Source organism: Corvus hawaiiensis, chromosome 16 (assembly GCF_020740725.1).
Source record: "Corvus hawaiiensis isolate bCorHaw1 chromosome 16, bCorHaw1.pri.cur, whole genome shotgun sequence".
Taxonomy (NCBI): domain Eukaryota; kingdom Metazoa; phylum Chordata; class Aves; order Passeriformes; family Corvidae; genus Corvus; species Corvus hawaiiensis.
Window position 1 is genome coordinate 8,513,990 of NC_063228.1, and position 19,554 is coordinate 8,533,543.

At 53.9% G+C, this 19,554-nt stretch overlaps 1 protein-coding gene across 3 annotated transcripts in view; it reads left to right on the top strand.

Annotated features, from left to right (window-relative positions):
- Positions 1-11,622, top strand: part of PRKCB (protein kinase C beta) — a 94,601-nt gene extending 82,979 nt beyond the window's left edge. For 2 of the 3 annotated variants that reach the window (XM_048320798.1, XM_048320800.1), the window contains one exon: positions 6,329-7,619. In XM_048320798.1, coding sequence (XP_048176755.1) covers positions 6,329-6,487 — 159 coding nt within the window. In that variant the 3' untranslated portion in view covers positions 6,488-7,619. Of the gene's footprint in view, positions 1-6,328; positions 7,620-11,070 lie in introns of those variants that run through there. The other variant, XM_048320799.1, reaches the window with a different exon arrangement.
- The last annotated feature ends 7,932 nt before the right edge of the window (positions 11,623-19,554 follow it).

Below are 19,554 nucleotides of genomic sequence, written 5' to 3' on the forward strand. Positions count from 1 at the left end.
CGAGTCTCTCTGTGGTGCTCCAAGTCCTTAAGGCTTGGGATTGTTCACATGCTTCCCCCCACCAGGTACCTGCTGGCTACAGTGCCCTAGTTGGGCACTGGTGTTTCACAGAGAACTGAAGCCACACTTAATCTGATCTCATGGCTGATATTTGTGATCAGGGTGGGGACATTCCTTAATCCATCCTCCTGGATCACTGCTCAGAGTCCAGGAATGCTCCATGTATTTACCTGCAGCCTCCCCGTCCCACTGCCCATAACAACCTTCTGCACATCTGCTTTTCCTCTGCTTTACAGTTATGCTGTTCGTTTGAAGGGCCCCCTTTGGTGCTTGGAAAAACTCTGCTTTCAGGGAAAACCTGGAGTGGGAGTCCCTTCGGTGGAGGGTGCTCGTTGCCTTTAGGTCTGCTCTCTCAGTGCCTCTCTGCTCCAGCAGGTTTTTCCTTCCTACAGCTCCTTTCCTGGCTGATCAAATGGGAATGAAATGGGAATGATGAAACGGGAATCCTGTGGTGGCTGGGCAGGAACCTCCACAGCCTCGTCTCCTCCAGCTCGGGTGGGAGGGATGCTGGCCTGGAGAGCTGTCCCTCACCCCAGGGCTGCTGGCCCTGCCCTGCCTGTGTTTGGGGCTGCTTGTTTGAATTTCAGGCAGATGCTTTTTGCCAAGTTCACTGCTGGCAGAGGTGCCTTTGCAGGGAGCTGCTCACGGCCGAGAGCCGCCCTGCACCGCACAGTCCGGGCTGTGTGCACAGCCACAGAGGAGGGGCAATGTACTGCTCTCCCTCCTGCCTCGGGAATGGGGAGACACAGGTGCTGGGATGGTCAGCACAGGAGTCTGGATTGCTGCCTGCTTGCCTTTCCCTGGGAGGGAAGGGAATCTTCAAGGCATTGGACCATGTAGGAATGGCATTACTGGGAAAGCTGTAACCTTGATATCAAAGTACAACGGTGTGAAAGGGTGTGGGGCTGTTTGTGCACCCTGTGATTTCTTGTCTGGGGGTGAGATCCAACCTTTGTGCCAGGGCTGCTGAGGCACAAGGTGGTGGAATCCATGAGCTCCAGCTGTGGAGGGATCCTGGTCCATACCCAGATTCACTGAAGGGGCACCAGAGCTTCATGGGGTTATTCTGCAGAAGTCCCTGTCTCCTGAATCCTTCAGAATAGCTTCTGCTGTCTCCCACCTCTGTGTCCATTTTCCAATGAAGCTGCTGCTGCTGTCTCTCCTCCACCCATCTCTGTCTTCCTGAGCAGGTCCCCAGTGTCACTGCCTGCCCTGGGCCAGGGCAGAGCATTGATGTTTGGTGCTTTACAGTGAAAAACAACTGAATTCCATCAAAAGCACTTTCTTACTGCTCTGCTGCTTTAAAATGTGCAAATTTTGTCCTGCTTTAAATGTCTTCTTTCTTTAAAAATCCCTCTGACACCGGGCCTGGGGAGGGGGACTGTAAGCTGCCGGCTGTCGCTTCACCCAGTGGCTGGTGCCGGGAAAATTCCCTGTTTGATAGGACAGGGAGATTAAGAGCAGCTGATTTGGGATTTAGGGAGGATTAAGACAACTTGGATACCTGCTGATAGCTGATATTTCTCCAGCAGTGCCTCTGTGCTGGAAAAAGCTGTTTCTTTGGTGCCAGCCGTGAGCACGGGGTGGAGCAGCAGGGATGGGAATGGGGCTTGGACACTGCATGGAGTGTTTGGGGGGTGATGAGGGGAGATCTGGACAAGTGTTTGTGACCTTCAGGTGGCCACACCAGGACCAAGTGCTGCTGCACAGGGGGCTGGTGCTGGCCTGCCTCTTCACCTTGGCTTAAGTCTATTTTCTTTTCCTTTTTTTTTTTTTTTTTTTTTTTTTATAATTAGCATCTATAAAGGTCAGGCTGCAGGAATTGTCTATATCCAGAGCTTCAAAATAAGGAATAGCATGCAAATGAGGGCTGGGTGTCAGCCCCCACCTGCCCCCAGCCTTCCCCTTCTCCAGTCCATGCTTAGCCCTGGGAACATCAACAAAGGGGAGCAGAGCCCCATCCAAACTGTCTTCAGCATCATTTTGCTTATCAGAAGCATCATTTGTTCACGTTTGACTTGAGCTCATGGCTCATCTCCTCATCCCCTCCCCGTCTCCACAGAGGCACCTTCTCTCCGTGTCTCCGCTGTAGCACCCACAGATCTTTTGGCCGCATTTCCGTGATTTTGTAGCAGCTCTGCAGTTTGGAGTGGGGGCACAGGGAGGGTGCTGGGGGTGCTAGGGAGGGCTCCCAGTGCCTGCCTAGTGCTTCTGGTGGGGAGGGAATCACATCCCTCCCAAAACCTCCATCATTTCCCACCAATAGTGAATGGAGGCTTCAGCCTCTGCCTGGCCGGGCTGTTCCATGCCCAGAGCTGAGAGTGAATTCCCAGGAGCTCCAGTGTTACTTTGTGCTTGATTAACCTTTATCACAGAGTCAGGAGCAAGACAGATCAGGGGCTGGGTTGTCTTTGGTGGTTCTGACATGGGGCTCTGCTTGGCTGCTCCCTGCTCTGGCTGGTGCATAGCAATTCCTTTCCTGGGTCTGCAGTTACTCCGGGAGTGTATTTACACTTCCCTGCTCTCCCTGTCTCTCGTTGAGATAATTATTGTTTTTGGTATCTAATTACTCCTTTACTTTACATAAAGCCTAGTGATTTGAAAAGTCTCATTTTGAAAGCACTGAAATCACATGCCAGAGCCCAGGATTATTCACAACGGCATGGGGGGTTAAAAAAATGGCTTTTAATCTAATAATTTTTCATTGCATAAATTAATTTCACCCTAACTTCTTGTAGTTAATTAATATTGAAATGCCACTTACAGACCTGGATGTATAAAAACACCAGTTGCCTGCATAGGGGGTTTTGTAGCCTTAGTTCAGCCTGTACAAGGTGAGTCCTGATGTTTGCATAAGTAATTTCCTAATTAGATGGGATTTAAGGATTGAGGGGGCTGACATTGGGCAGGTGGATGTGCTGAGGTTAAACATCTCTGGTAATCCAGTCAGGATTTGCTCTGAGCGACCCAGGGCCCTATAAAGACTTTCCCTGAGATTTCCCAGAGTATTCAGCCTCTGTTTTCAGTGTATTAGGCAGAAACTTGGCTTTTTCCCTAGAAGGATGAATGGCAGGGTCCTACACCAGGAACCCTTGCAGTGGATGCTCCCTTTGACAGCAGCAGGATTGAAGGGATGTGCTGGAGCATCCCAAACTGCAGGGTGAGGTCATCAGCCAGCCACAAGTGAAAAGCACCATTGTCCCCCCCTGACCAGCACAGGGACCCTCAGCATGGCCCCAAGTTCATGCTGTGACCCAAATTCCCCTGGACACGATTGCCAGAAGAGCTCTGGTCCTCCCCAGGGTGCAACGAGCCAATTTCCTGGCCCAGAGCAGCACCAGGAAGGTCGCACTCACCCGGGAGATGCCTGCAAGGCTGGTGGGACTGTGGCTGTACTACTGGTTTGGGACAAAACCCTGGGAAATCGAGGGTGTCTTCAGTCCAACACCTCCCCTTGGCACTGGGAGCAAGGGTGGGTGGCAGCAGCATCCTTGGTTTCTTATGGCCCTTGATTGCATCCCAGGGATCAATGGAAAATATTTTATTGTGCCTTTTGTCTCTATTTGAAATCAAGCAGGGAAGTGATTAAATACAAGGCCATCTTCGGAGCTGACAGGTTTATTCCTGCAGCTCAGGAAGAAAAGCCATTCTGTGCTGGCTATAAATATTAGACAGGACACACTGGGATTTATGTAAGATAAATTCCCACCCTCCCCCTTTCTCCAGTTAGGATGGAGTGATGTCTGTACATTAATATCAGACTAAAATGAGGATGATGTTTCACTAGATGGCTTTAGATAAATGTAAAAATTCATGTGGCATCTGTGTCCTTTAACCAGGAACTTAATTTGGGAAGCTGTAAAGAAGGTGCTTGTGCAGACAGTGACCATTTGCTGCCTGGAGCAGCACGGATCCTCCCTGCTCTCCCTCATCACAGGGGTGGGCCAAACCTGGACCTCATCTCCTCCAGACCTCGGGGATGGGCTGGGATGTGCCTTCTATAAGCTCAAAGACAGTTTTCAACTTTAAAGTATTGATTTTACCCATCCATTTTATCTCCATCCAAACAGAAAGTCCATAAATTCCACACAGCAGGGCAGGAAATACCACGGATAGATGCAACTTTTCAAATTTTCCATCCACATATTCTTACCTCATTGCATTATAGTGAGAAATTCTTGCTTGCCAATATGCATATTAAAATATATTTGTGCTTCCTATTCCAATAACTGGCAGCTCTCATCAGGATTAATTTTTCAATCTTTCTGAGGGGGTTGCTGGTTTGATTTTTTATTTTGATTTTTTTTGTAAGACAGCACATTTCTTTGTAGCCAAAAGGCAGGCAGTGCTGTCAGACACTGCACGTGGGCTGCCCTGCATGTCTGCACTGAGGTCTCCTGAAGCTAACAGGGAATGACAGCAGGATGGGAAGGCCCTGGAAGGCTCTGGGTGTGTATTGGGAGCTGATGGGTCAGCAGGTGAGCCCTGCCAGGGGGGTGGCACTGCCTGGATGAGCTGGAGCACTGCAGCTTTCCCAGTGAGCCTGCTCCCAGTCTGTGTCATCCCAGTGTCCCTGACGAGCCCAGCCTGGCTCCTCGTGCCCTGCCTTTGGCTCTGTGGAACTGGCAGCTCCCATTTGGAGAATTTAATTGCTGTTTTGATGTTAATCTGATGTCTTGGGGAAGGCGTTGGGCTGTGGCTGACTTGTCAGATATCTCAAACATCCTCCTGCTCAGTCCTCAGGCTGGACTTGATCCCATGGTCCAGAGCAGCAGCTGCGCTGCAGGGAGAGCAGCCTCGGCTCCTGTGGGGTCGGCAGTGGCCAGAGCCTCCCCGGGGCTGGGGCTGCACTGCCCAGGAGAGGTGCAGGGGAGCAGGGCTGGATTCAGCTCCGTGCTGAGCTCAGGGCATGGGCAGGAGGCACCTTTGGAAGTAGAACTCAACCAACCAGGCTAGAAATGTAAAGACGTGGCCTTACCAACCCGAAGGGACCACAGTGCCCACAGATGGGCTTAGGCCGGAGGGGCTGGAGCTGGAGTTAAATCGACTCAAACATTGCCCATTGAGCTTTGTTTAGGGGTTTGAGGAGAGCAAGTTTCTCACTTGGTGCTATAAGGACATACAAGAGCTGCCAAAGAACAGGCCACTGGAGGCTGATGGATATTCATGTTGTCTTCCCTGAAACCTCTGAGCAGAGGAAGGAACTGGGAAACATTGACATTTGCATGTATTTGTCATTAATATTTCATTATATTTAGTCTGATGTTTATTAAAAATGCAAATCTGTTTACTTAACAAATGAAAGTTAAATGCCCAGGAAAAATTGTGGCAGCGCTCAGAGCATGTGTTCTCCCTGGGGCAGTGGGAGAGAGGCCTGAGGGACTGGGAGGTGCTGGCTGAGCAGCTCCTGGGAGGAAACAGAGCCTAGAGAGCACTGGCTGTGTGTGACAGGAGGGAGAGTCACCAGCCCGCGCAGCAGAGTCCCCCATGCCGGTTGTGGGGATGTGACATGTGGGTGACAGGCAGGGATGGAGCCTGGTCTGTAGCTGTGCAGTGACCTGGCATCCACCTGATCCCAGCTACTGCTGTTGTTATTCCATTAAATCAAGACTTGCAGCCTGGGAAGCTACAGGACCCTTGTTTTGGTTGCTAAGAAAATTAAATCAGGTGTGTGGCACCACTGGGGACCATGAGGCCATGGACCATCACAGTCTAAGTGGACTGTTGGGAAGGGACAGCCCTGGGAATCAGAATCATGGAATCACAGAGGGGTTTGGGTGGGAAGGGACCTTAAAGCCCATTCAGTTCCACCCCCTGCCATGGGCAGGAACACCTTCCACCATCCCAGGTTGCTCCAAGCCCCATCCAGCCTGGCCTTGGACACTGCCAGGGATGGGTCCTCTCCTCTCCTCGAGCAGGAGGAAATCTCTGAGCAGTCCAGACATGATGAAAAGCTCCTGCTCCAGGGGAAGGGGAGATGCCTAGGTGGGCACTGCCCTGGGAGCAGGTGCCATGTGCGTGTGGGCAGGAGCGACCGTGAGTCATCGCAACCCATCTCATTCCTGCTGCAGCCGCTTCCCATGGCACAGCCAGGAGTTTGCCTGGCCCTGGCTGTGCCATGCCATGCCATGCCGTGCCCTTGTGACTAACAAAGTGTGTTTTGCACCTTTTCCTGTCCTGCCGTGGCCGTGCCGCGGCGGGGGGGTGGTGCAGCCTCATCCCACGCTTCCTGCCCCACCCACCATCGTTCTTTTCTCCCCTCTCATAGTGCGGACGCAGTGCTGAAAACTTCGACCGGTTTTTCACTCGCCATCCACCCGTGCTAACACCTCCCGACCAGGAAGTCGTCGGGAACATTGACCAGTCAGAATTCGAAGGATTTTCCTTTGTTAACTCTGAGTTTTTTAAGCCTCAAGCCAAGAGCTAAGTTGCTGTGCAGATCTCATCCCTGCGTCTGTCATCAGGTTCCAGCTGCTGTTGTGGTGACACATTCCATCGCAAAACTTGCATCCATGGGTTTTCTTTAGTTCATTACTAGAGTGACCATATTTCAAGTGTCTTCCTGTTATTTGGGATGTCACTGGAGGGGAGTGATGTGCAGGAAATGCTGCAAATGGGCTTTTGTTTGTAGAAAATGGGAACAGCTCAGTGGGTGACAGAGGGAAAACGGAGAGACAGTGACAACCGGGAGAAATCCCTTCATCATGTGCTTTAATTCCTGCTCTTTCCTTTTTCTAGTGTTTTATATAATCATGAAAATTTAATGTTTAGCCTTCTTAGCCTTAGTGGCAAGTAAGTGTTTTTAATGAAACTGTTCCCCGGAGTCTCTCTCCTCCCAAAAGCTCTGGAGAGCCAAGATGCTGGTTCTGGCTTCTTTTTTGGCTGTGTCCTGCTGTGTGTCCAGCCTCACCACAGCTCCCCTTCCCTCTACAGATGCTTTGGGCCGGCTTGTTCCCGGCGCTGCGTCCCCAGCAGCGGGCTAAGGTATTCAGGGAGGCAGAGCTGCCGTTGGCAAAGATTTCTCCTGATTGTGCAGTTTCTAAGTAGCGTTTTTTAAATCAAAGCGAACATCCAGTGGTAAATGGGGAATTTGGAAGAGCTGCTTTTGAATCCGTGGTCACCCTAGTAAACACCACCAACATTGGTTCCATAGCAAAGCTTTTTCTTCTTTTCAAATGCCAAAGCCATTGATGGAGTTTGTTACCTGTGCTTTAAATGTGTCAAAAATGGTATTAACCCAAACGGGAGATATTTAGCTCTGACCAATATTGTGAATTCTGATATGAAGCATGTAAAGAAATGTGTTTCAACTGGTACTTCTACCCTTAAAAATTGCCGCTAGATATTTAAATGGCCCGAGTTTTGTTTCTGGCATCAAAGGAAACGTTTCAGGAAGGGTGAGTTTCTCTAGAAAGGACAACAATCACGCTGCTTCCTTTTATACCCTTGCAGATGTTCGTGGGCTCTCACTGTATCAATCTGCTTGACTTGTAATGTGCCAATTTATTTTTTTCTGATACTGATTATAAAATAAAAAGTGAGAAAACATGTCCCCGAAACCTGCATGTGTTTGGCAATAATGAGTTTCTGCAGTTCAGCAAGGTGATTCCTTCCCGTAGCTGGGGCTGGAAGCTGCCCCGGCTGCTGGGGGATGCTGGCTCAGTCGCAGCAGTGGAGCCGCGGCCCGTTCTTCCTCTGCGTCTGTCCCAAAAATCCGAGGTGGGATGTTCTGGAAGCATCATGCAAGAGGGAATGACTGCCCGCAGTCTCCTGCACCAGCCCACGCTGCACAGCGCCCACCCCGCCCGCTCGGGCCGCTCCAGCACGGACAGGGAAGGAGTTTGTCTGGATGACCCTGGGAGGAAGGACGATCCGAGGTGGAGGACACAGCTGAGGCTGGCAGAGCGCTGCCGCTCGGGGATCTCTTCCAGCGCCTTGAGCAGAGCCGACTGCGGCATCGCCTCGCACTCCTGGAGACTGCAGAGCCCGGCGAGGCAGCGAGCACCGGTGACTCATCCCTGCCCGCTCTCCCAGGAGCAGTTGTTAGAGGCGATTGGCAGTTTCAGCTAAAGAGGGATTACAGGTTCCCGTTAACCTCCCTCCTGCCTTTGGGAATCCGCTTCTGCCGAGTTCTGCGGGTCCGGACGCCGCAAGATTGTTCCGAGAGGTCCCGAACATCGGCGGGAGCTGATCCCGGCGTCCTCCACCCAGGCAGCCCTGGAGCTCTGCCACGGGGAAGGGGCTCCTTGGCAGCGGTCAGGGAGGATCCCCATCCCTGCGGGCCAGGCAGAAATGCTGCTCTGGGTAATGCCTTAAGCCCGTGATACCTGGAGCCCAGTGCCACGGGCAGTGGGACCCCAGCTGTTTGCCATGCCGTGCCACCGCCACGCAGTGCCACCGCCACACCATCCCGCTGTGCTCCTCGTCACCTCCCAGAGTCAATTCGCCCATCGCTGGAGGCGCTTTCAGCCCTGAGTGTCCCCTGCGCTCCCCTGACTCCATGAGATCCACACAGCCGTTCCCTGCCTGCTCCGAGATTGTCCATCATCTTGACAGGGGCCAAATTGCCACCAGTTGAGACAGAATTCAAGGTAAGGCACCAGCAACCTGCACTTTGCCATGCTCAGCTTCCAGCCAAGGCACTGGAGTAGTGGGGGGCTGCTGGAGAGGGCAGTGCAGGGGAGTGGGCTGCCCTGAGCCCCCTCCCGGGCACATCGCAGCCTCTCCCAGAGCCTTCTGCTGCCAAAATGCAGCAGCAGGAGGTTTTTCCCACTCCAGGGCCCCCAGGCTGAATGCTCCCAAGGGCTGGGGACCATGGTGGCAACTTGCACCAGTGTCACATGTGGACGTGTCATTCCCCTTTGCAGCACCCACAGCATTCCTCATCAGGAGAAGCTCCTGGCTTGGTAGGACAGTGCTGTCCTGGCTCACAGTGGTTTGGATGGATGTGGCCTTCAGGAACCATGTGGTCGGCTCAGATCCCTCCAGGAGCATGGGCCCACTTTTTGCGGAGAGACCCCGAGCACAGCCACGGCTGCTCTGCCAGGGACCACCCAGCCCTCATCCCTGGGGGGACCCTGCTGCCATCGAGGTGGGCTTGTCCTCATGTTCCAACTGCTTCACCCTTTGCCTGCAGAACTCTGCACCTGAAGTTGACCCCTCATCCTGTCTGCCCTGCCCTGCTCCTGCTCTGTGCCCCCAACTCCGCATCTTCTTCCTTCTCTGTGCTGGAGAGAGGAGCCCCAGAGGGACTCTGATGCTCAGGGACAGGCTGGGAGCTGCTGACACCGATGCCCTCCAGAGCATCGCCGTGTGCTCAAGACCTGACAGCGCAGCCATCTCCTGGCTCTTCTCCTGCCTTGTCTCTCTCAGCTCCTTGAGTTCCATCCAGACCTATTTTCCTTCCCACTTCTTCTCTTCTCCATCATCCTTGGCTTTTTCTGATCTTCCTCCCCAAGGCTAAAGCCATCCTGATGGGATGTCTCCTGTGGCAAGTGGAGCCTCCAAGCATCCCTGGAGGTCCTGATCCATTGCTGGCTCATCTCCCAAGGCTCAATCCAGCTGCAGCTGTGGTGTGGTGGTCCTGGCCTGTCCAGGCTCTGTGTCCTGGCCGTGCTCCTGCTTGAGGCATGAAGGTGCCCCAGTGTCCCATTGGGCCAAGAAGAGCTGCAGGGAGGACACAGCATCTCTCCTGCCAGGTCCTTCACCAGGATAGAGCAGTGGGAGGTCAGCATTGGGGGGTGGGGTGGGGTGCAGGACCTGCAGGACCCCCACAGTTACCTTCCTCAGTTCGAGCTGGCAGATTAATCCAGGGTTGGAGATCCTGGTGCAGCAGAGCAGAGTGAGGCCCCGGCGTGGTGGGGCCACACTTCAACGGCAAAGTCTGGGAAAAATTAAAAACAAATACAGGTTTCTGCAAGGCACTAAATTTGTGACAGGGTCCTGCCTGTGTCATGGCAGGGGAAAGTCACCTCCAGCAGGGAGCTGGGGTGTCTCCTATATAGGGACATGGAAGGAGGGGTGCAGAAGGTCTTTGGTCCATGTTGGCTTTAGTAATGAGGCAGAGCAGAGCCAGTTCCTGGCTGCCAATGTCCCTGCACTGCCAGTCGTTGTGGATGAAGGACCTGGGGTGCTTGTGCTGTACTTTCAGTGCTCAGTCACCGCTCCTGCCATGGCTCTGTCACCTCCCACGGCAGGACAGCCCTGAGCCAGGCACTCTCTGATCTGCACGGTTTAGAAGAGCAGCCCACGCGTTCCCAGCGCTGGCTCCGCAGTGCTGATAGCAGGTTCCCAGCGCTAATCCTGACACTAACGTCCTTTTTTTCCCCTTTTTTGGCTTGGGTGTAGCTGCAAAGTTGTTCTTCTTAAGAAATTGCAAGGAGAAAATGTTGCATATGTGGAATTTTCCTTCTCAGAGGTTTTGAAGTGCTGTGTGTTTTCTCTGTACAACCCTGGAGCAAATCACATCCTCCGTCAACAAACCAGTGTTGGTTAACACCATATCACGGCATCATTCAGAAATCAAGCTTAAAGCAGAAGGAGCTCTTATAGCTGATTATTTTGTGCAAATTTTCACATGGTAGTGACCATTGCTGCCGTTTCGAGGCATGTTGCTTCCTCCAGGCTCCTTCCTCCTGTGCAGTGCTGAGCTCTGGTTGCAGTGTGGGTTTTGCATGCTGAGAACTGCCCCGTGCTCTCTCCCACAGCGAACAGGAGAGGAGGGATGCTGCCTTCTCAACACTCCCGGCTCTCACCTGTCCCTCTATGTCCTGATTGTGTGTTTCAGGCGTGTTAAACTGCTGTTCTCCTCCTCTTGTTGGTGGAGCGGGGTTGCTTCTCTTGTACAGGGCTGTGAGTTCCTCCTCGGTGGCAGCTCGAGAAAGCAGCGCGGCTCTCCCAGGGACAGCACGGCTCCCCCGGCTGCCAGCGGTGCTGCCTGCGCCCCGGGTGCTGTCACCTCTCGCTGCCTCGCTCCTTTCCCACTTTAACTCTGTGCTTTCCGTTTAACAGAAAGACAAACGCGACACTTCCAACTTCGACAAAGAGTTCACCCGGCAGCCGGTGGAGCTCACGCCCACGGACAAACTCTTCATCATGAACTTGGACCAGAACGAGTTTGCTGGATTCTCCTACACTAACCCCGAGTTTGTCATTAACGTGTAGTCGCGGCGCAGCCCTGTCCTCGCTGTCCCACACCAGGTCGCCCTGTACATACGACACTAGTCTTCCGGGATTAGCAGTGCAGACACACATCCCCTCCCGCCAAACACGCCGACCGCTTCTCCTCGGAGCCTCTCCATGTCTGTGCCACTCGCTAGCTTGGTTTCCCTAGCCGGAGGTGTCCGGGGTGCCAGTTACCGGTCAGTGATACTTCTAGGAACTATAGTTGGTGGTGACTAATAGAGTTTTTAAACAGAAATATACCAAATTGCTACAGTCTCTGTAATTTTTGCAGTGGGATGCTGAGATCCCAGTGACCCAGCTACTCCCAAAGCGTTGCTGTGGAATGCTAAGCATGGTTGATCGCTTAAAGCGTTGTGCTGAAGCTTGCGATGAGTGTGAGCTTGTCTTAGAGGAGCCTTTTGTTCAAGACATGGATATATTTGATCAGTGTGGAAAAATCTGCTTATAGACCTGTATTTTCCAATGCATTGTCCATAGGGTCAGCCCAGCTCTCCGGAGCATCCCCCACCATCCGCCTTCCCCGCGCTCGGGCATTGCGACTCCAAACCACTCCCATGCCAGTTGTTGTAAATCAGAGCAAACCTTTTTGTAAGTGAAAGGTGGGGGGGTTTTGTAACATCTGGAACAGTTTGCAGTTTTGATACGCTCTGTCAGCACTCGCATAAATCTTTCACAGACACTGTTGAGATGTAACAGCTCTGTAAGGAGTATTAATATTCTACCAAAACAAACACATTTATATTCTTGGTTTACAATTTACCGACTGAAAACACGCCCAAGACCAAAGGGCTGCACTGAGGGCTATTTATAACGGAAACTTTTCTACTTTCCACCCTCTGCTATTCTCTTCCAGGCTCCAAACCCATGGATTTCACAGGCATCTTGATTTCCCTGATTTCCACCAGATTCCTGGGGGTTTTGGTCAGTAATCCAGGACCTTCTGCATCATTAAAAAAAAAAATCTGAATGAGAAGAGACAATTCCAGCAGCTGTTTATGAGGCAGAGCCTCAAAGAGTGGCGTGCGGGAGGGCAGGGATGGGCAGGGGCAGGGATGGGCAGGGGCAGGCAGGAACAGGCAGGAGCAGGAAGAAGGGAGCAAGGACAGGAAGGGGAAGATGGGTGGACAGGTGAGAGCAGGAGCAGGCAGGAGAGGATAGCAGGCAGAGGAAGGCAGGAGCAGGCAGAGGAGGACAGGAGCAGACAGGCAGGAGGAGGTGTGGACAAGAGCAGGCAGGGATGGGCAGGGCCAGGTGGGTGAGGGCAGGAGCAGGCAGAGGAAGGCAGGAGCAGGCAGGGATGGGCAGGAGCAGGCAGAGGAAGGCAGGAGCAGGCAGGGGAAGGCAGGAGCAGGCAGAGGTGGGCAGGAGCAGGCAGAGGTGGGCAGGAACAGGCAGGGATGGGCAGGAGCAGGCAGAGGAAGGCAGGAGCAGGCAGGGATGGGCAGGAGCAGGCAGAGGAAGGCAGGAGCAGGCAGAGGTGGGCAGGAGCAGGCAGAGGAAGGCAGGAGCAGGCAGAGGTGGGCAGGAGCAGGCAGGGATGGGCAGGAGCAGGCAGAGGAAGGCAGGAGCAGGCAGGGATGGACAGGAGCAGGCAGAGGAAGGCAGGAGCAGGCAGAGGTGGGCAGGAGCAGGCAGAGGAAGGCAGGAGCAGGCAGGGATGGACAGGAGCAGGCAGAGGAAGGCAGGAGCAGGCAGAGGAAGGCAGGAGCAGGCAGGGATGGGCAGGAGCAGGCAGGGATGGGCAGGAGCAGGCAGAGGAGGACAGGAGCAGGCAGAGGAGGACAGGAGCAGGCAGAGGTGGGCAGGAGCAGGCAGAGGATGGGCAGGAGCAGGCAGAGGTGGGCAGGAGCAGGCAGAGGATGGGCAGGAGCAGGCAGGGATGGGCAGGAGCAGGCAGAGGAGGACAGGAGCAGGCAGAGGAAGGCAGGAGCAGGCAGAGGAAGGGCAGGAGCAGGCAGGGATGGGCAGGAGCAGGCAGAGGAAGGCAGGAGCAGGCAGAGGATGGGCAGGAGCAGGCAGGGATGGGCAGGAGCAGGCAGAGGAAGGCAGGAGCAGGCAGAGGATGGGCAGGAGCAGGCAGAGGATGGGCAGGAGCAGGCAGGGATGGGCAGGAGCAGGCAGAGGAGGACAGGAGCAGGCAGAGGATGGGCAGGAGCAGGCAGAGGATGGGCAGGAGCAGGCAGGGAGGGGCAGGAGCAGGCAGGGAGGGGCAGGAGCAGGCAGAGGAAGGCAGGAGCAGGCAGAGGAAGGCAGGAGCAGGCAGGGAGGGGCAGGAGCAGGCAGAGAAAGGCAGGAGCAGGCAGAGAAAGGCAGGAGCAGGCAGGCACTGCCCGTCAGTGGCCAGCTGGTGACCCTGGCTGACTGCTGGGTTCACAGAGGCTGAACCCCAGGTGTGCATCCCCCCAGTCCCTGTCACCCCGCTCCCGTCACAGCTCAGTCTGGCTGGTTTGCAGAACCTCCGGGTGTGTTTTCTGAACCAGCACTGGTTCTGCTGGATGCAGCCATTCCTCCAGGCCCCAGGGAAATGGGTGGGATTTTATCAATCATGAGGAGTTCTACAGAGGAAATTCTGGTTTGTAGATCTTTTATAAACATGAAGCTCTACCCTTGGAAATTATTTTCTTCTTTTAACGATTCCTTGAGAACTAAAGGCTGCCAGCAGCTAAGGTGCTGTCCCGGTGCCGGGGGCCAGACGAGTGTCCCCTCCCTGTCACCCAGCCACGGGCACTGTCATGTGCCTGCCAGGGGTGAGAGCTGAGCCCGTGGCCTCGGGTCCTGCCCTGGGCTGGAGGAACCCAAACCAAACCCAGAAAAACTGCAAATTGTGCCAGATCAAGCAGGAGGTTTACAAGGGGCTCTGCACCAGGCGAGGCCCAGAGGTCGGGGGGCTGGTGGCTGGTGAGGGCTCCCCTGAGCCCGGCACATCCCGAAGACATCGCACCATCCTCTGCAGACCGCAGCTGATGTCAGAGCATGTGCGTTACTGTGACCTTCAAACCTGTTGCTGCAGAATTAGTATTACTTCAGTGGTGAATGTTTTTAATTTCTGTATCTTTGGCTCTGAAGGCGCTCCCAGGTCTGTCCAGGATGCTGCTGGAAGGTCTCCGGGGCTGAGGGGCACCCCGGGGCCATGGGCACAATGCAGGAGCTGCTACGGGGGGAGTCACACCTTTTCTGTTTGGGACTTCTGTGTCTGTGTTGGGGTGACACTTGTGCATGGAGCAGGCACTGCTGGACGCTGAGCAAACCATGAGGCCTTGGAGGGGACCTGCAGGGAAGCTGGGATGTGGCACCAGGCAGCTTTGGAAGCAGCTTTTGGATTGAGATCCACGCTCCAGGGTGAGCTTGGCAAATGCTGGGTCCTCTTCTCAGGACTCATACCTTGAGTATTCCTGACATTGTCCATTTTGCTGCTTGCCAAACTCTTATTCCAAGGCTTATTTCCAGATGACCTCTTTTTTTTGTGGAGGAATGTACAATGGAATGTGCCTGGCCCTGCACAGATGCTCAGGTCTGTGTGGACTCCTCCAAGGAAGGGCAGAGTGACAGGGGTTGAGTCACTGTTTACGGTCATTTGATGATTCAATCTTCACTGTTGGATGAGGAAAGCAGAGCTTTGGGAGGATGCTCAGAGCTGAGAGTCTCAGGAGAGCCCTGGTCCCTAGGTGCTCCACAGATGTGTGGAGAAAGCCCAGGAGATCCGTACCTGGAGCTTGCCTGGAGCTGCTGGGGATGGAAGGGGGAGGAGGAGGTGTTCAGGTCTGGTGTCCCACCTGGACTCACTGGGACTGGCAGCAGGGTACCCTGTGGCAGAGGAGGACCCAGAGCCCTGGGCTGCCCCGGGGGAGGGCAGAGGAGGGGCTGAGGGGGCAGGACATGCACAGGATGGCACCCACCACACAGGATGGCACGTCCTGACTTTGTCCCAGGCTGGATTACATCCCAATGCTACAGGTAAGTGGGTTCAGGCTCTCAGCTGGTTTCCTCTGGGAGGGGATGGATCAGACAGTTCCCCCTGGGGCTGTGTTGACCCCCTTGGCTGCTGGTCTGTGGCAGCTCCAGAACCTGCCCTGCTCCCAGTGCGACTCCATGGCTGGGACCTGCTGCTGCTGCTGTGCCTGTGTCCCCTGGCTGGGGCTCTGAGCAGCCTTCTCGTGATGAGACCCATCACCAAAGGAGCTATCGATCGATTTAATCCATTTAATAAACAAATATGAGTTTGTGCAGTGGCCAACCCATGTAGACAGATGGAAGATGAGTGAGCACAGGGCACTTGATGTGCTCTGATGGCTGTGAATCCCAGACCTCTAACCCCAGGGAGGAACCAAGGGGATTCTAGCACAGGACACAAGGATCCCGCTGTTCCCAAAGGCTGGGATTGCACCTGGAGGGTGCAGCCTGCTCACACTGCCAAGTGCTGTGGCTTCTCTGCTGTGGCAGGAGCAGGTGAGGCTGTGTGACCACATGCCTCTGGCTCCATGCATGGAAGTGTCACCTGAGCTGTTTATTTCTGATCACATTCAAAGTGGCAATTAAAACAAGGAGGGAAAAAAAAAGTAAAAAAAAAAAAGAAAAAAAAAAAAAAGAAAATGTTTATTGTTGAACAGTTTGTGTTTGTGAATTTGATTTCACCTGCAAGTATTTGATGACTTTTCTACATCCTAGACTACCTGCTGTGTGTTGTCAAACGGTTCTCCTGAAGACCTCCTTTTAGATGGGCGTATACTCTTGATTCAATTTGCTGCATGTATGAAAAAATAAAATATTTAATTTTAAAGAAACCCTGAGAGCTTGGCTTCCTTTGCCCACAAGACTCCAGGGACGAGCTGGGGGCTGGCCACGTTGGGGGTCCTGGGGGCTGGGGTCACCTGGAGGGGCCCCGCCGAGCCCTGGCACAGCAGGAAATGCTGGGAAGTTTTGGGATTTTGGTCGGAAAGCTGCATAACTGTGCAGCTGGAGATTGTGAGTGAATGGAGCTGCTCAAAGGCAGGTCCCAGAGAGGAGACTGCAGCTGCAGTGGAAGGTACACACGGACGGTGGGGAGGGGAGGGAGGGTGCGCGTTCTTTGTGTCTTCAGTTAACTGCTCAGTAATGGGTTACTCAAAGCTGCTGCAGGGGCTCTCCCCGCCACCCCATGAGCACTGGCTCCAGTCTCCAGAACTAGTGCAGGGCTGTGGGCACGGGCTGACTGTGAGTGCCCGGCAGCGAGGGCAGGGGCAGCAGGCGGGGGGTCGGGACCCTCTGGGATCCCCCCGCGCCTGCAGGGGTTCCAGGGGCTGTGGGGGTTTCCTGGCCGAGGGCACCATCAGTCCCTGCTCAGTCTCAGGAGACTGAGCACATCGCAGGCACGTCTCTGCCTTTCTCTGTCGAGGAACTCTGCTTTTTTAGGAAGTGCCCTTGTGAAACCGGGTGAGTGTGTTGGGAAGGGCTTCTCCTCCTGTCTTTGGGGATGTTAGCTAAGCTTTCAGCAAAATGTCCTCATCTCTCCCACCCAGTATGGCTGATGGTCACCAGGAACACCTCAATTCGCCTGGGGATGGGAAAACTGCCTGGCTCCACCAGCCCCAGCACTGCTGGCACACCCCGGCATCTTCTCCAGGCTGGGCAGCCCTGGGGGGTGCCCCCACTCCCTGAGCCCCAGCCTCTGCTGCTTCCCTCAGCCCCCAGCCATGCCAGGAAGATCCCCCCAGCCCAGGACAGGGTTTTGGGGTGCCTGGTTGAGCCCCTCCCCAGATTCACTGATGTGCCCATTCCCAGCATGTCGGAAACACTCCTGAGCTTCTCCTCTCCTGGCTTGTGTAAGTGAAACATTTGGTTTTGTGACACTTTCCTTAACTATAGGAGCTAATGACAAAACCATTGTGACAAATGACTCAGCTTTTGATAGTGAAGTTAATTAATTCTGAAGTTAGAGCCTGCATTGGAGTATCTTGAAAAACCCGATTAGGAAGTCTGCTTACCCAGCGTGACACGGGCAGCAGGAACCCGAGTCCCTGTGACAGCCAGGTAAAACCCTCCCCTCATCTGTGAAGGATGATCTGCCCGGAGCGAGGGGATTAAAGGCCAGACATCCCAGTGCTTACCTCCTGATCCATCCCTCCATCCATCAAAGCATCCAGGGGAACACAGCCTCATTAATGTTGGAGTGAGTGACCAGGAGCAGCTCTGCATTGGGAGCTGACCTTCAAGAGCATTTCCCTGAAGCCATCTTTCATCTCTTTCATTTGCATTACAATCCTGTTTGCCTCATTATTCCTTATCCACTTCTTCTTCAAAGGATTTAAATCAAATCAATTAAATTGTGGCAGGCTGGAGCAGCAGTGAACCTTTCCTTGTGGCTCGGCGTGGTCCGGCTGGACCTGACTACAGAGTGGGTTTAATCTTCTGCTATTTGTTCTTTTATTGCTTCTGGGCTACCACTGCCCGCAGATCCCTTTGTTAATCGTCCATCCTTCCCACCCATCCCATGCAGACATTCTCCATGTACAGGCTGGTCTTTGTATGACCTTGGGGAAGGGATTCTCTTGGCTTCCCTCACACAGCCCAGGATCGGGAAGGTGGGGAGCTGCTGACCATGGAACAGCTGTGGGAGCCCTGGGGCACTGCCATAATGCTTGCTGTCCTGTGCCATCCCTTTCCATCTCCTCCACTCGTTTTGTCTGCCCAGGGAATCAAAGAACCGTGGAAACATTCAGGTTGGAAAAGCTTTCTAAGACCAGCGTGTTCCTCCAGCACTGCCAAGGCTACCACTAACCCATGTCCCTACATGCCACATCTACATGGCTTTTAAATCCCTCCAGGGGTGGGGACTCTACCACTTGACAACCCTTTCAGTGAAGAAATTTTCCCTAATACCCAATTTAAACCTCCCCTGGCTGGTGCACACCGAGGCTGTTTCCCCTTGTCCTGTCCCGTGTTCCCTGTGAGAAGAGACTGACCCCCACCTGGCTGCACCATCCTGCCAGCGAGTCAGAGAGAAAGTGTCAGTACAGAGGGGAAAAACCCTGGAGGAACATCATGAGTGTGGGCAAAATAACCCGGATCTGGGCACGCAGCTGCTGCGAGAGTGGTCGCCTGGGCCCCGGAAGCTACGTGGTGCTGGCCCACACACGGCCACCTCTGCTCCCTCGGCATCTCTCAGAATAAGGAGGCTTAATCAGATTGGATTTCTGTTCCTCCCCTGCTATTTTTATTGCTACTCAACTGTTGGAAATCCAGCAGGGAGAGCAGAGCTGGTAGGGAATTGCACCAGCTTGCACCAAGACAGCCAGCTCGTGCCATGGGCACTGCGGCTGGTGGCACGCATGGCATCACTTTCACCCCCTGGCAGCACATCACACAGGGACACACCAGCCTCACCACTGGAGTCCTGCTGGAGCCAGTGGATTGCAGCCAGCACTTCCAAAGTGTGTGCAGATATAAATAATTCCCTCGTAGGAGTGGGGAAGGATGAACACATGTGCCAAAGGCTCTGGAGTCCTTATCCCCTTGCAGCCCCCAGGAGCAGGAAAACGAAGTCAAGACTAGGTAGGGCTGGAGCGTCTCCCTGCATCACTAATGACCAAACTCGCCTTGTATCAGCCTCTCTTCCTTCAAGGAAAAACCTAATCCAGCTAGGGATTATTTTTGACTACTTACTTCCTGTCACTTTGCCAATTTAAATGCAGCAGAGCTTTCATCACTGGATTTGGAAGGACAAAGCCTAAGAGATCTCAGGTTAGGACATTTTTGCCTGCAAGCCCAGCTTTTTTCTTGCAAGAGTTGTACAATCTTTGCAGCGTGGGCTGGATTTTGTTGTTTCTACTTTGCCCAGTGCAGTAGGGTCCAGGTCCAGGAGCAGGAAGATGACGATGGACAAGGCAGGGAACAGGAAGAGGTGATGGAGATGGAGCTGGAGGAGCCCAGGCTGCACTGGTCAGGGTGTCAGGCTGTGACCCTGCAGTCTGAGTTGCAGAGCAGGATACCAAGGTCACCAAATTCTCATTGGTCGCAAATCTCAGTGAACGCCTGGGGAGGCCAGAGCTCCGAGCTCGCTCCTGGAGCTGACATTCCATTCATGGAGCGGTGAGAGGGATGCAGGGCTTGGCTGGAGGGTCCACACCTCCAACCCCACAGGGGCCAACACAATCTGACACGGACTTTGCTTCTGTTTGAGCCTGCTTTGTTCAAAGCCTAGGAAACGGTACATGTGCACTCTGCTCACACCTACACACGCTGTGTTAAAATAACACAATTAAGGCTGCAAAATCCCCCACTCGCAACGCAATTTGCAGCCCCTCAGCTGTGGGTGGGAGATATCTTTGCTGCCTC